This window comes from Equus caballus, chromosome 7, assembly GCF_041296265.1.
Source record: "Equus caballus isolate H_3958 breed thoroughbred chromosome 7, TB-T2T, whole genome shotgun sequence".
NCBI lineage: Eukaryota > Metazoa > Chordata > Mammalia > Perissodactyla > Equidae > Equus > Equus caballus.
In genome coordinates, this window is record NC_091690.1 from 75,926,630 (window position 1) to 75,944,224 (window position 17,595).

Consider the following 17,595-nt stretch of genomic DNA (forward strand, 5'->3'; position numbering starts at 1 on the left):
TGGTGCCCAAATGTTTAATAAAAGGAAACTTATTTCATTCAGATAATTTATGGAGATATTTTCCATTCAGATTTGAAGAGATTCCAATTTTCCACGTTAAAACTGGCTTAGAGAAGTTAATTTACTATTCAAAAATAACAGAGATAATATATAGCAGAGTTGGCATTGGTAACTAGGCACATTCGCCTTCCTTTTAGGTAAAGTAGACATCATTCTCCAGACTTTGAGTCAAATCATAATAAAATGGATGTTTGACTTTAGAGATGGCATAATTGAAAAGATTGCATTTGTTTGTTTCCTTTACTTCTATTGGAGTGAATGTCAGAAAATATTTGGACAATAAATGCATAGAGTTAGTTTTCTTCAATGCAGGAAACTCACAGGACAAATCAAAACTTGACACCAAAGGGGCTGTATACTCATCATGAAATGGGATAAAAATAATATATATCAAAATCTCTTGTTTAGTGTGCACCTCTACTAGGCAAAATGTCACATGTGCAACAATTTAAACAAAAATAGTGCAAGAGAGATGCCAAAAAATCGCCATTAACCGTAAATGCCCATGACTCTTGGTGCCTCACACAATTCCCTATGAAATAATAGGAAACAAACAAACAAATTTTCAGCACTCAAATTTAAAGTCAACATTTAATAGGAGAATAGAAATGGGTCTGAGTAACTATAAAGAGAGTTCAAAGAGAACCCAAGCTAATTATTTTTATGCAAATACTATTTTAAATCAACCCTACCCCCCCAAAAAACTCCCCTTGGTTAAATAATAGGAAACGGAATAACACAAATAAACACATTTTTTTTGCAATATTATGGCTAGGATTACCTCAAAAGAAGAAGTATCATTCAAAATAATGAAAAGAATGAAAGACTATACAGAACCATAGTTGAAAAAATTGATCTAGGGAATAAACTTATCTCAAGAAACATAACAAAAAAAAAAGACAACAAACTTTGAGTTTCAAATGAATTTAAAAGATCAAAAACTCTGTGAAAATATAGTTTAAAGATAAATTGAGATAAGAAGGCAGATTTTATAGCAAAGAGGACCAGTGAATGCTAGAGAATACCAAAAAAGAATAAATAAATACATGCAGTTATATTAATCAATGGATGTTTGACTTTAGAGATGAAATCAATGAGAAGATTGCATTCTTTTAGCTTCCTTTACTTCTATTGGAATGAATCTTAGGAAAAGCTTGGGCAATAAAAGCATAGAGTTAGTTTTTTCCAGACACTCACAAGAACAAGGCATTATTTCTTCCATTCTGACTATGGGGTCTTATTGTTCACAACAAGAATCCAAGTTTCAGGGCAGATAAAAGGTGGTTTCCGTCTACTTTATTCTTCCCCTTATCCTTTCTCACTCCCAGCTTTTGTTCATTGTTGCGTGTAGAAAAACTAAATATGGAAAGGCTTATCTGAAGCTTTCTCTCTTATCCTTCGGCAACTGACTTCTTTGAAGTCACTCCCCAATTTGGGGGGAAAAAAGGCCTTTTGCATGATTAATCAAAAAATGAACAGAAAGCTTTTTGTAAAAATTACAATGAAGAAAAATGTTACACGTATTAAAACTTCATAAACTTGCAGATAGTGATAGCGATGATGATAAACACAGAGATAGAGATAGAAATTGACAGAGATGCATACATGCATATAAGGCAGACATGTCTCCTGAACTAAGGTTCTTTCAGGAAACAGATGTCATGCACAGACTGGATAATGAAGAATTTGATAAACACGTCATCGAAAATATGTGGGCAGGATTGAGGAAATCCAAGAAGGGGGAATATATATGTGTGTGTGTGTGTGTGTGTGTACAAAATTTCAGATGGGAGTCTGTTGCCATCAGCAGTCCTGAAGTGAAAAGGGAAAAAGAGTTTACCAGAACTTGGAAAAGGCAGCATGTGGAGGAAGACACCTGTAGAGAGATGCAGCCACCATAAGGAAGCCAGAATGAGGGCTTGGTGGGGAGTAAACCCCCCAAATGAATGTTTTTCTGTATTCCTGTCAGTTCCCATCATTGACCAAGTCAAACAAGAAGCTAGAGAGCAAAAGGACCTTTTGATGCAGTCCTGTATGGTCAAGGCACAGACCAAGGTATATCTGGAAAATAGACTAAGCCTGCCCTTCTCCCAGAAACCACTCTGACTCATGTTTTGATTCTCTCTCATGCTTTGTGGTCTAGGTAGTGTTCTATCTATATCTATATGTGGATATTTGTCCATCACATTCACCCTATTTTAGTACACCATTCAAAATTGAGCTTGTGACCTAAGGTTGCTGAAGAATTTGGCAGTGGTAAGTGAAATTTCTTTTTTATCCTTCTATTTTATACATGAGAAATATGTACACTGTTTGGAAAAGGAGTATGGTTGCATTGACTAATAATCCTCTAAGTTTGGGAACCTTGATCATATCAAACTTAGATGATGTCAAAATGATTTAAATTAATGTTAAAGAAATTAAAGTATAAGGAGAATTCTGAGGCACCCCTTGGCAGTGAAGCAAGTAAGTTCAAATCATTTCTCTGGTATGTTCAGAAGGAGACTTCTGACAATGGAGTTGTGGGATTTTTCTAGTAGCATGGTATAAATAGCCTCTCAATTTCATAGACTATCAGTAGACGGTGAATTTCTTTAGTAAAGAAGAAAATTTTCTTTGTGAGAACTATCACTTCTATTGGGGTCATCAATTTCTAAAAACACCGATTCTCACTTGAATGTATTAAATTTAATGGTGCCTGAACATTAGAAAGCTATAACACATATGCAATAAACAATATCTGAGTTGAGTGAAAAGATGATAGATTCGTTGTGTTATAATTAAAACAATATTGCCGAGATCAAATGCACAGTTGAAAAGATTAACAACTGACCACATTATAAAAGTAATTTCTGTACTAAACAGGACTGACATTAGAAATGGAACTTCTACCCTGCTTAGAGATGTCTCATCATTTACCAGTCCGCGTGCCAATCCTGCTGCATGGTTCAATCACCATTAGACATTTAGAAGTCAATATTGTTGACAAAGATAGGGAATTTTATTCATTGACTAAATGCTTCTATTTATAGTAAGATCAGATGTGTCTAATCTGTTTCATGAAGAAATCTTTGGCACAGTGAAGAAAGTACCACTCTAAAGAAACAGACTTGAATGATAACATTGCCTTTATTGAATATTGTTTGATTTTTTTGAAGAGATTTTATTTTGTAGAACAATTTAGGTTCATAGCAAAATTGAATGGAAGTTACAGAGATTTCCCATATACATACTCCCTACTGTATGATTTTGAGGGAGCAAATCAATAAGTGAGTCTCGTTTTGATCTGGTATATAATAATAGAACTGAACTAGAGTCACTTCCAGCTTTTAGGTAATGAATGCTATGTACTTTGGCTACACCATGTTTAAAATTATTTACTACCCTATTGTATTCTTGATACAAACAAATATTTTATCTCATGCTACATCATTTGTTCCAGAAGTTGAGGCAATAAATATTTGAGAATCTCTGTTGGTTTCTTGCCTCTGTATTCCCAAGCTGCAATATGATGCTGCAATCTGAGTGGTGGAGAGAGGTGCTTGGGAAGGGCCATAAACTGAAATCATGGCACTGACAGGGTTACATACACTCTCTTGCATTTATCCTGGGGCCTCATATCTCTAAGGACTGGAGAAAGACTTACTAACTCATCTTTCTGTCTCTGAGCATTAGAGTCATCTCTTACAGCAAGAGGAAGAATTCTACAAGTATGTGACACCTGGGAAAAATAAAAGCGGGAGGTAATAGGAAAATACAAAGGGAGACTTCAGAGACAAAAGAGAGGAGGGAAGACATCCAAAGTGTGAGAAGGAGGATTAGGAGACTGGTTCAAGAAGGAAGAAGTTCTCAGTCCATCACAGGACATAATTTTCATCCAAATGTCTTTATTGTTCATCCCCATGCTCGTAGCATTCAAGCAAGATTCAGTTGTTTTCAGATAGGACTTGCCTGAGATGTCCTAGACTTTATGGTTAGTGTTCTCCTCTGTGCCCATTGGCATGATGCTTTCATAGGATGAAGGACTATTTTCAGACATAACAGAAGAGGAATTCCAGAGTGAGATTGGGAGTACACCAGACAACATCCAAGGTCCCTTCCAATTCCAAGTATCTGATTTTTAATGTGACTTGAATTGCATCTCAGAGGTCTAAACCGTACACTATAAGTCCTTCAGATTTTGGAGCTTATAAACTAACTCCACAACTAACTAACTCCATTCCTCCTCCTCTGGGGAATGGTGGAAGGCATCAGAAGGCTGTGTGAATGAGATTGAAATTATAGGATCAGGAGCAACAGCAGCTGGACTGCAAAAATGAACAAGTGCTACAATATAAGGGGTTTGGGAATAATAGGTAGATCAGATCCTAGTGAAGATATGGAATATAGTGAATTTTTATGTTGGGGTAGCTTCAGAATACTGATGTTGCTGCTCAGATTCCTATCTGACTGAAGTCCTAAAGATCTCATTCCTTTTCTTGATGAGACTTCCTACTCTACCCTAGAGTCTTTTCTTCCCTCACCCCCCAAATTGGGAGTGAACAAAAAGAAAGTATACAGGTAGGGTTATTATAATTATCAGAGTAATTTTGGAGAAGAGAAAAACATCAAGAAGAAATTCATATCTCTGGCTAAACTGAATCATCACTGGATGAAAGGGAGCTGAAACAGATATAATTCACTTCTGACCCTCAGCCTACCTAGGTTATTTTGTGAGATGCCTGCTCATGGGGCTTTCCTCTATGGAAGAATACTCTTTAGTGTCCCCATATCTTAATCACTCCCATTATATTTCAAAGATTTACTGTTGATATTATTGTTGTTGTCATCATCATTGTAGTCTTCACCATCATCATCGTCACCATTATTTTACAGTCACTGGATGTAAGGCTCTACGCTAAGTATTTTACCTACAATATCTCTTTTAATCCTTAGCACAAACCTGTCGAGTTGTTATCTTCAGTTTACAGAGGAGGCAACTTTGGTACAGAGAGAAATAAATCATTTGTCTAAAATTTAAAAATTAGCAAGCAGTGGAATCAGAATATAACCTAGGTTGATGCGATAGCAGAAGCAGAGGAACAGAGTCTGAACAAGGGAGATGGTGGACAGTTGTCTCCTGAAAACCTCAATAAAAAGTCATTGAGATGATTTAAGTTGTTCGGACCGGCCCCCACATCAGATACTTACCAGTTTTCAATTAAACTTCATGTTTGCTCCTTTTTGGCAGTGGAAGAAAGAGGTTATAAGACCAGAGAAATGGTCTGAACTGATTAAGCAGTGAAGTGAAAGGAAGGTAGGTTTCTAAGTTTGGACTGTGGACGAGAAATTGGAAAAGAATCAACAAAAAGAACAGAAAATATAGGAAAATCTAGGTATTGAAGGTAACAATGAGTCCAAAAATAGAAAGGAGGGTAAGCAGATAAGCAGGAATTTGGGGAGGTAATAAGCCAGGCAGATTGAGGAAATTAGCAGGGCCAGAAGTATCAGTTCATACAAAATATGGGTAAAATTTAATTATGAGCTGAACCATCAGAAAGACTGAATTTATCTCTGGAGTTTGCTTATTTGCTTCCTTGATTATGGGTCTTTAATTTCCTAGAAAATAGTCCTTATTAAGCATTCTAGGCAAAAAATATTCTGCATTCTAAGTTTGTCTGCATGGGACTAGAAGAAATTTAAGAGAATTTGATGATTCAAAGGGCTAAAGTAAACTTTATAAGACAAGAAGATACTGATTTATTAATATACAGTGTGAAGCAATCTATCCTATGGATTGTAAATTCTCAAAACACCATTTTGGTGAGAATGGATGTTTGGCAAGTGATGAATTTGTGGAATTTTGAGAGAGAGGCTCATCCTTCTTACTTCAGAGATGTTGCTCTTGACCACAGAAGTACTGGAGTCTACTCGGGGGAAATATATTTTCTCACTCGGTCTGAGTAGAAAGGATTTAATGCCAAAGTCAGATGTCAATAGGCTTTTTCTGAGCATTATAATTTTTTTGTTATTTTGCTTTCTCTTGTTTTTGCTTTGAATCATTAGTTTCTACTCTATCTTTACACGATGCTATGTATCGTTTTGCATTTTTTCATATAAAGAAACTGTCTCTAAATGATCATTTCTGAAAGATAATAGGAAGAGGTTTCTAAATCTTTAAAATTAGAATCAGAGTCTAATGTATGTTTCTTAAATTATACAAACCATTAGTCTAAGAGCATTACATATAAAAATATATATTTTATTATTATAATTTTAAAAATTCACATATTCTTCAAATATATATTAACCTGTCTTTATATTTTGGGGATGCTGGTCCAAGACCAAACTGATATTAGAGTTCACTATTTGTGGATACCAGGCCTGTGGCATCAATTATATAGTGGCAGATATGTTAGTAACAACAAGAACCATGTAGACCAAAACTTGCCTGAATTCTGTAAAGATACTCTGCATGGTGATCTAGTAATATTGTAAATGCTACCAGGCTCAGAAAAATGAAAGTATTTCATGTAAAACTGCAGGATGCAGTTAAAACAAAGCCTATTTTAAGACCAGTAACACCGGCCAAGAAAGTTACTAAAGAAAATTATAAAATCAAAAATGTATTCTAGAGGAGGTTGTGTGTGTGGTGCTTGGTAGTGTCTTCAGAAGAGGATCATCCATGTTCACAGACGATGTTGATGGGTCTGCATCTGGAAGCAGAAGGGAAAGTACTTGTGGTTAAAAAGCAGATATTTTACTTAACTGACAACACTGAGCAATGCAATGAAGAAAGACTAAGAAAAAATGTGGGGATAAATTTAGGAGTGATTATAGATAAGGATTGAAGCCTTGTTTTGTTTTTTTTCCTGACATAGATGGTGATCTTGTCACTGCCTTCTCCAGTGGAGTGTGATTGTGAAACTGGATTGTGGTTTACCAGTAAGCCCCATGGCAACGTTAAACTCCAGCAATTCCCTGTCCTCCACATTCTATCTCACAGGTATCCCTGGATATGAGGAATTTCACCACTGGATTTCCATCCCATTCTGTCTCCTCTACCTGGGTGGAATAATGGGTAACTGCACCATCCTGCATATCGTGCGGACAGACCCCAGGCTCCATGAGCCCATGTACTACTTCCTGGCCATGCTTTCTCTCACTGACATGGGCATGTCTATGCCCACAATGATATCACTCTTCAGGGTGTTGTGGTCCATTTCCAGGGAGATCCAGTTCAACATCTGTGTGGTCCAAATGTTTTTCATTCACACTTTCTCCTTCACTGAATCATCTGTGCTGTTGGCCATGGCCCTTGACCGCTATGTGGCCATCTGCCACCCTCTGAGATATGTGACCATTCTCACCCCAAGACTTATCACTAAAATTGGAATTGCAGCTCTTCTTAGGAATGCCTTTGCAGTGATTCCACTTCTGGCCCGGCTGCCCTTCTTTCCCTTCTGCCACTCCCACATCCTTTCTCATTCCTATTGTCTGCACCAAGACATTATTCGCCTTGCCTGTGCTGATACCAAATTTAATATTATATATGGGATGATTGTGATCACTATGCTGTGGGGCATGGACTCTCTGGGTATTTTTGTTTCTTATGTGTTCATCCTTCACTCAGTATTAAAGATTTCATCTCGTGAGGGGAGATTTAAGTCCCTCAACACATGTGCATCCCATATCTGTGCTGTCCTCATTCTATATGTGCCTATGATTGGGCTATCTATCATCCATCGTTTTGGCAAACACTCTTCCCCACTCAGTCTCATCCTCATGGGTCATATCTACTTATTAGTTCCACCTGTGCTCAACCCAATCATCTATAGTGTGAAGACTAAGCAGATACGCCAAGGAATTCTCCACCTGCTTCTCCCCCCAAAAATCACTCGTGCTGTGATGTAATCATGGCCTCAAGACACTGATGGTATCAGTCTTAATGATGTAAATACATAGTGTTTGCCTTAGGTGTGTTGGCACCATAGAGTTACCAGAGAAAGACTTCTTAAAGAGCAGAAAGAGAGCCAACAAGCATCACAAAAATGTCCTACAGGAGAGCATTGGTGTCCACTGAGATTATATAGCCCTCCTTAACATATGTTTCATAAATCTCCTTTAAGTATGAATATGTTGTAGTGAAGTGTGTGGGAAATCATTTCCATCGGTTCTCCTCCATCTCTAATCACATCCCTTATTCATGGTCACTTATCCATGAAGTTTTCCTTAAATATACTAAACCCACGTTTCTTTGCTTGTTGACATTCCATCTTTTCTCAAGAATCTTATATTGTTTTTCTTGTTATTTAAGTGTGTTTGTAAACCTGCTTATTTTATATTTTTTCAAGATGGAAAAACTCTTTTCTTGATATAAGAGCATATTAGGGTTAAAAGCAGAAGTCATCAATCCTCATGGTGCATTAATATTATCTTTTAAAAGTTTATACACATCTTCTGCCCTTTTATTCTTGAGGAGATTTAGTTTCCTCAGGAATAAAAAGGGGCCCTCTCCATATTTATTTTTCTTTTACTTAATTATTACAAATAATTTTTATCTTATAGAAAGCTGAGACTCCGTAATTTTTGAAAGCTCCCAGATATTGTCATGTGAAGCCAGGGATTATAGCATTGAAATAAATGTATCTTAATAACAATGTAAGTTATACTATTTGTTTAAATGTAAAAAAAAATATGACTCACTGAGTTATAGCTACTTACAAGTTTGTGGTAGCAGGAAACAGATAATTCAGGAGTCTTAATTTTTATCTAGAAATCTGTTCAATATACAACACTGTCTTTTCTTATAACTCTAAAATTACCTCTCATGTGGCAGTGCATAGAGTTGTATAAAAAGCTTGCAAAGTTAATTGAATTTTCTTAGTTTGCTTATGTACACTTGTTCAAAGACAAAAAATAAGCAAAGAGTAAAAAAGAAGACTTTAAGAATGCTTTATAGCTCCAATAATTTATGTAAATCTCAATAATAAGAAATATGTTTTCACATATCTTATTTTAGCTACTGTAATAAGTGTGCCTCCAAAAATTTGCTCGCTGTAATAATCAGCACTATGCTTGATGTAAAAAAAGTCAGTTATTAATTATTGAATGTATAAATGATAAAGAAAGGAATAAATCATTGAATATAGAAGGACTAGTTTGGATATTCAAAAAACATATTGCCAGAAAAGATTTGACCTGTCTTGAGCCTACATTTCATATAATAAAAGAGATCTCATTGACTTAAAGTTAGGATTACAAATTTCAGGCATATGGAGTACATATAGAATTTGCATGAACTTATTTCTACTCTCTGATTTCATTCAACTATGTCTGTCCCTACCCCACTTTGTCCTATTTCTTGATTTTATTCTCATTGCATCTCCTTCAGCACATTCACCTTGATCAAAGGCATATCAACTAAAACTAAAGCCTGTTATAGGGACATCAAATTTAGATATTATTCAGTGTAATACACTAGCCAAGTAAAATTTATAGGAAAAAGGAGAATTTTGAGGAGAATGTGAACATTATCATCAGCTGTACATTTTACAAGTAACATTTAAGAATATATATCATGTTTAAAATGATATTAAAATACAAAATATATTTTCAACCTATGTATGCTGAACATACCTTTCCTAGTGCTTGTGCTCCAAAAAATAAAAACCTTTATCAAATTTGCTAACAGAAATATATTTAAACTTTTGAATCCTAGATTTTGCATTTCACATATCAGAAAAACTATTTCAAGTGGATCTATACACAGATAACCCAGCTTTTGATACACAGATAACCCAACTTTGGAGTTTATAAATTATAGTCTACTATACTAGCTCCTCAAATTTAATTACTAGAGTCACATTACATTCATAAAATATATTTTACCAAAATATTTAGAAAACACATATTCTCAAAATAAGGTCATTCTTCCCAGTAAAATACAGTTGGTGAAGAGATCAAGCATTGAATATATGAATGAATGAATAAATGGAAGGGAAGGTTGTGTTATGAAATGAGAAAAGATACATTATCGTGTTTTAGGAGTCTTAGTGAAAGCTGGAGTACATTCCTCCGACAAGCAGCTAGTGCTCTTAAAACAAGAAGCCCTCTTATTCTTGCCTAGGATTATAGTAATATGATTGGAGCATCTATCTCATTTGTATACGGATTTATAAATTAGGAGACACTCTTATTCATGTTAGCTTGTTTGGTAAAGTCGTGAGTATTTATTTGCCTTCTGAAAGCATTCTCTGCCTTCCTACAGATTCTGTAAGATATCCAGAAGCCCAAATAATAATTCATTTTTGTATTCAAATCCTTTATCACTAGGCAAAAGTGCAATGCAGTTGTTTTCATAATGTCAAATGCTACTCTTTGGAATATGCACTGATTATCTTTCTGCTGCAGAAGGTCCTTTGTGACAAAACACATTGGCAAGAAAAAATAATAGTAGAGAAGATCATCATTTCCTTTACCATCTAAATGTTTGGCATTTTCTTTATACAAAGCATTGTTGCAAAATACCTCATTGTCCCATTTAGTCATTCAGTCATTCGATTTGATAAATAATAAAAATATAATTTCCTAAAAAAAATTACAGCATGCATAACCACCTAATTACACACAGAATATAGAAACAGCCATATGCATTTATAAAGAGGATGATAACCATGTAAATATTTTCAAGGCGCTCAGTCTAATTAACTCAACCACTTGACCAGGTATATGTTATGTTCATGATGTGCTTTTTTATTGTGTGATGCCAGGGAAATATTTAGCTCTTTCATTAATCAAGAGGTGAGTGTTTTCCAGTGGAGAAAAGAGATTACATTGCAGGAATTACGGCAGATAGATTTACAGACGATAAAGTATCTCCCAGGTCCTATAGACACAATCAACAATAATGCTTGCTGTGCGAAGAGCTAAACCAGGAAAATTGCATGTGTGTATACAAAAGTACCAAATGAATCAAGTGAACATAATTCTGACCATTTGCCATGATTTTCTTTTCCTTTTCCTAAGAATTATCCTGATACAATTTCATCCCCATTAAATCAGAATGTTAAGAGGTATAGCAGATTGATTTAGGTTCAGCAGTTTGACCCACTATTAGGTTATTGTACTTTCTGTCCCATAATCATTGCAACTGAGACACCGAATCCACTAAAGAAGCTTAGGCTCTCCTGCTGTTGAGGTCCTAAGGCAACCTGGCTTTTGTCCTTCTTGAGTTATAGATATTCAAGTTATCCTTGGTTATCATGGCATAACTCAGAATGCTTCCATGAAATATCCTGTTTTTTGTTTACCTAATCTAACCAAAGTAATTTTTCTATTGTTGGTAAGTGAAAGTCTCTATTACACCAAGATATTACAGGAGATAAGAAATAGATATTTTCTGGAAGCTAAAGGAAAGGTTTTTGAGAGAAAACAGAAAGAAGTATTTTACTTATAGGTCCTATATAATATATAAGGACCTATCAGGGAGTTCAAATCATTAGCATTTATTATTTGGTTAAGGAAGACATTTATCCTTCCGACAGATATTTATTAAATTATTTGTTTATTCCGAGTCCTCTAGGTGTTATGGTGAGACCAGATTCAGAGCTAATCCCTGAACATATGGAGTTGACATTTTGTCCTGTCTATAGCAAATTGATGTAAAAGAGACATTGTGTATTACAAAAAGGATATTTAAGTCCCTTGTGCTATTACAGTGATATTCCATTAATTATTACTTTACTATTTTGAGATACTCTTCAATGGTGAGTGAGCAGTTCCTGTTTATCCCATGTCAGGAATACAGTATTTGTAAATATGAATTTTTAAAGCTCTATTCAGAGGTTAAGGGCTGTGGGGACAGATCTGCCAAGATTGATTCAAATTTGACGTTTGGGCCTCTTCCTCCATGGTGGACTCTGCTGTTCATTGTTGCTTCATTACCCTTGGGTCATTTTGTTTGGCTACAGAGTCCTAGTACTCTCATCTTTATCTCTTTTGTCTTCACTCCATAAACAATGGGATTCATGGTAGGTGGCACCAGTAAGTAGAGGTTTGCCAGGAGGATAAGGGCATGCCTGGGCACATGCTTTCCAAAGTGATGGGTAAAGAAAGAAAAGAAGGCCAGAGTATAGAATATTAAGATGACACATATATGAGCTCCACAGGTCCCAAAGGCCTTTGTCCGGGCTTCCCTAGAAGGTAGTCGGAAGACTGTTCTCAGAATTAGCCAGTAGGACAGGGAGATGAGGAGAAAGTCCAGCCCTGTGGTGAGGAGAGCAGCAGTGAGCCCATAAATGCTATTAAGGGCAATGCTATTGCAGGCCAACTTGGCGATGCCCATGTTCTCACAGTAGGTATGGTGGATGATATTGCTCTGGCAGAAGTGTAGCCGGAGAATGAGGAGGACACCTGGGGTGACCACAGCCACACTTCGAGCCACCAGAGCCAGGCCCACCTTGCTAATGAGAGAGCCTGTAAGTAGGGTTGCATAATGGAGAGGTGAACAGATAGCCACATAGCGATCAAAAGCCATGGCCAGTAGAACAGCAGATTCAGAGAGGAAGAGAGCGTGAACAAAAAACATCTGTGTGAGGCAGGCAGGAAAGGTGGACAGGGAAGAGCCCTGCGAGAAGATGAGAAGCATTTTGGGTACTGTGACAGTACAAAGGAGGACGTCGTTGAATGCCAGCATCCCCAGGAAGACATACATGGGTTCATGGAGGCTTCTGTCCCAGGCTACCACCGCCACAACCAGGCCATTGCCTATCACAGCCAAAAGATACATGAAGCTGAAAGGGATGGAGATCCAGATTTGGAAGTCTTCTAAGCCTGGGATACCAGTCAGCAGAAAGGCAGTGAGATGTGTGGATGTACAGTTGGATGTTGTTATAGAGACGTGGCCAAAGTCTATTACGTGAAAGAGTAGAGAGCTAGAGTAAATAATAACAGAATATGAGTACATATTTCTTCATCCTAGTCAAATTCTAACCATTAATTTTGGCTAGAGAATTAGATGGAAAATGAAATAGTCTGAGAAATGTTACTAAATAACTGAAGGATAATGGGAAAATCACTTCCTGTTTATGGGGCATCTTATTCTCTCTGAAAACAACTTGTGAAGCAGAAAAACTAATAGTTGAATACTTTATTTCTTGTAATGTCAGTTGGTATAACTACCTAATTTATGATATGTCTTTTGAACTTGTAACTGTTATATGTATATATTTTTGCCTTTCTAAATTGATAATAAATTATTAAATACAAAAAAAGTAATTTTCCTTTTTTCTTTTCTCTCTGTAATACTGAATAGAAGATTGGAGAGAATTAATATTCCATTCTTCACTGGACAAACTGAATGAGCAGAGATGGGTTAGATGATAGACTGATGCATAACTGGAGGCAGCATGAAGACTCCAATTCTTCTTCCTCATCCTGAGGGTGTGAGATATGTTACCTTGGCCTATTTTTTCTATGACAAGGAAAAAAATTCACTCATCTGGCTCTCATTTGAATCGTTGAAGTTAATGATTGATTTAAGATGAAATTTGAACTGCTGCGCAAAAGTTGTGATTATTCATACCCTAGTAAGCACTAACTCTCGAGGATCGTGAAATGGAGTTATAGAAAACAAATAAAAATTCAGAGTACAGAATTTTCTCATTCAGAACAAGAAAGTCACTGAAGAATGTCAATGCCCCTAATTCTTCAATATCTATCATTGAAAGAGCCTTCTATGACGTAAAGTGACTTCAGTTTTCATGTTCACTACCACAGAATAAGATCAAACTTTAGCAACTTTTTAAAATAGCAGTAGTTCTTGCTTTTATTATATCAAAAGTTATAAAATAAAAATAGCTTTTCTAAAAAAACCCCTCAAATATAAAATTATTGTTTGTCCAGGCCTATAAAACATTAGATCAATTAGTCAAGATTGTAATCAAATGCAGTGCTTTTGGCAAAGGCACCATGTATGTTTATAAACACTTTTGACTTCAAGTCTTTGGCAGTTTCAAAGTCATGGATAATAAATGCTATTTCATCTAAAAAGAGCTACAAAATATAGAATCTGAACACGCTGCACTTTTCATGGGGAGCTGTCACACCATCAAGCAGATGGGAAACCGCCCTGTTTCAAGATATCTATTGTCCCTTGAGGTAACTGAAATCCTTTTAAGATGATCCCAATGCTTAACAAGGAAGCAGGAAAAATTACCACATTATGAACACAAATTTATCTTATTCTCCCTCATACTGCCCTTTCTCTCTCTTTCACAAAATTCAGATGAAGAATAAAAGACAAAATGTCCCACCAAAAGGCAACACATAAAATAGAGGAAGTGACTTTTAATGAAACTCCAAGAGAAAGATTTTTTGAATGTTTTTTTTGTTAAAAATATGGAGGTATAACTATAATTTTATTAGCCCCCTAAGACTGAGGCTTTGCTTCATATTTTTGGTTGTCTTCCAGAAGAGGCTGGTTTTGCTGTGTGACAACTACACACAATATATCAGTGTATTAAAATAGAAGACATCTCACATGTCATTACAAGAGTGGGAAATATAGCAGTAATGGTAAAAATAATAATTGCAAATATTTATAAATGCTTATAATGTGCTAAGAATTTTCCTAAAAAATATTCTAATCACTTTACGTGGATTACCAATTTAATGGTCAAAACTAATATATAAAATAGCTATTGTTGATATCCTAATTGTGAATGCAAGGGAACTCAGGCACTGAAGGGCCTTCCCAATGTCACATCACTAATGTGTATGTAAATTGTTGGAAATCCAGGGATCCTAATTGAAAAACTCACACTTTTAACCGCTAAACTATTCTAACTTACCTCTTAGATGCATGATTTTTCTAAACCATTTGGAACGTAAAAGAGCAGACCTTGAATTTCCTCTTAGTACCTCCCACAATGATATTTGTAGGTGTTAAGTAAAAAGTCCTGTCCAGCTGATAAGGATTCAGGAAAGATATGCATATGTACATTTATATATTCATTAGTATTGTACACCGATATCTGTAAAGACAACTTAGGGAATAACCTCAGGGCTGCGAAATCTTTTGGGTATTTTACAATTGAGTGAGGGCTTTTACACCTGAGACCCACAGTCAGTATTTGGATTAGCTGGCTAAACTTATCTTCTGTTCTTGTAAAATTATATTTTCCCTATTTCCATACTTGTAAAATTGTATTTTCCACTTTTGAACTGCATTTGATAATTTTCCATCCCAAATGAAGTCTCTGAGCAACATCTCTGCACTTTTTGCCAGCTCAGTATGTATTCCTTGGAGAATACTCTAACAAAAAAGGAGGTTTCCTATTGCACGACACTTCTGGAACATCCACATGTTTTATGACAAAGCCAAACTGTAGAGGCTATTTTAATATGTGTAAATACATTACCAGGTGTCCTTTAGTGACATATTTTGAGGTTTTACAAGGGAAAGGCATTACAGAATATTTGAAGATCCCCCCCACTTTTGAAATGAAGCTTTGTTATTAGTACATATTACTTTATAAAGCAGTTGTAGGTTTACAGAAAAATTAAGCAGAAAGCGTAGAGTTCACAAATATCCCCTTAACCTCACCCACCTAGTTTCCCCTCTTATTGTGTTGCATTAGTGTAATTCCTTTCTTACAATTGATGAGCCAATAGTGACATATTTTTATAAGCTAGAGGCCACAGTTTCCATTAGACGTCACCATTCATGTTGTATATTATATGGTTTTGAGAAATGTGTAATGGCGTGGATCCACCATTACAGTATCATACACGATTGTTTCACTGCCCTACAAATCCACTATGTGTTACCTATTTGTCCCTCCTTCTCTGTAACCCCTCTGACAACCGCTGATATGTCTCTGTCTCCGTAGTTTTATTTTCTTCCACAATGTCATATAGCTGGAATCATGCATTACGGTAGCCCTTTCACATTGCCTTCTTTCACTTAGTAAAAAGCATTTAAGATTCCTCCATGCCTTTTTGTGGCTTGATAGCTCATTTATTTTCATCGCTAAATAATATTCCGATGTCTGGATATACCACAGTTTATGTATTCACCTAGTGAAGGGCATAGTGGTTGCTTTCAAATTTTGACAGTTATACATAAAGCTGCTATAAATATCCATGTGCAAGTTTTTGTGTGATAATAAGTTTTCAAATCATCTGGGCAAACACAAGGGAGTATGATTTCTGGCTCACATGTAAGAATATGTTTAATTTTGCAAAAAACTGCCAAGCTATCTTCCAAAGTGATTATAGTGACATGACTATCAAAACAGATGTCCCTCTGCTTGCATTGTAAGGGATGGAGGACAGTCTGAAAAGTAAATACTTCGCTGAAATACACACTATATCAAAGATAAAAGGCTTTCATGATTAATATTCTCACAGCTTAGTTGTTCCCAAGGATACTTGCTCTGGGGATAATTGACTTTGTTTTTATTTGATATAGGACCTTGTCTGAATGGCTATTCAAATGCTCCCTGAATCTAGTCATTTATCCAAGGGAGGGTTTTATAGAATCAAATACTTCTTCTTCCTCAAAATGTCAACTTCCTTACCCAAGGGATGAGGACAAGAAGCATACACATCTTATCTACTGGTCACTGGTTTTTTCAATTGTCCTATTCAGTTTATCAAAATGTGACTCTGAAATATCATTTTCAATTCCACATACTCACTAAAATCTTTGATTTTGGATACAAAAACTGAGACAATTGGAATCAACCTCAGAAGCACGATCAGGACTTTTTCCTTGATTGATACTTTTCCATTTGTATTATTTTAGATAAAGAAAATGAATAAGAGGACGCACTTCGCCACCATTCCACAAGAGAAAATTTTAGCAATTCCAAACACAGTACCATTCCCATCTATGGGCTCTTAACATTCTCTGAATCTACTCCATCTGGTCTCAGGGTGTGTTAGTGTTCGGGGATGAGGCTGGTCAAAATTTCCATAGAACTGGATACCCTATTCCTCTCTTTCCTTGGGATTCTTACAGAAATTCTTTTCCTTTTGAGTCAGCACCATTCTCCAAAACAACTAGTGTTGACTTTGGGAGAGAAAACACTAATATCTTCACATGAAAAGTTCATAAAACAGATATTGGTAGTTTCTTGTAGTACATGCTAGAATTTAACTATTTTGATATTTGTCCCACTTATCTTTGATCTTATTTCTGTATCCAACCTCAGCTAAATCTTGATTTTCTTCTCACCTGACATCTCAAAGCAACTTGGCTGCTAGAGTCCTTCATTGGTAGCTTTCTTTCACTACTACAAAGCCCAAATCACTTGTGACCCAGTTTGGGCTCCTTTATTGTTCATGAATAGCTACCTTAAGGGACAGGAATCTTCTGGGAATTTCTCGTCTTTTGATTAATTTAAAGTTATTAACTCTTGACTACTCCATAGGAATGCTCTAGGAATAACCCTGGTGGTCTAGTAGCTAAGCTTTGGCACTCTCACCTCTGTGGCTGGGGTTCATTTCCTTGTCAGGGAACCACAGCACCTCTCTGTTGGTTGTCCTAAC

At 36.0% G+C, this 17,595-nt stretch overlaps 1 protein-coding gene across 1 annotated transcript; it reads left to right on the plus strand.

The window, feature by feature from the left end:
* Positions 1-6,993: 6,993 nt before the first annotated feature.
* OR51L4 (olfactory receptor family 51 subfamily L member 4) lies at positions 6,994-7,953 on the plus strand. Its single transcript, NM_001391362.1, has one exon. The coding sequence runs from the start codon at positions 6,994-6,996 to the stop codon at positions 7,951-7,953; it is 960 nt and encodes a 319-aa protein (NP_001378291.1).
* The last annotated feature ends 9,642 nt before the right edge of the window (positions 7,954-17,595 follow it).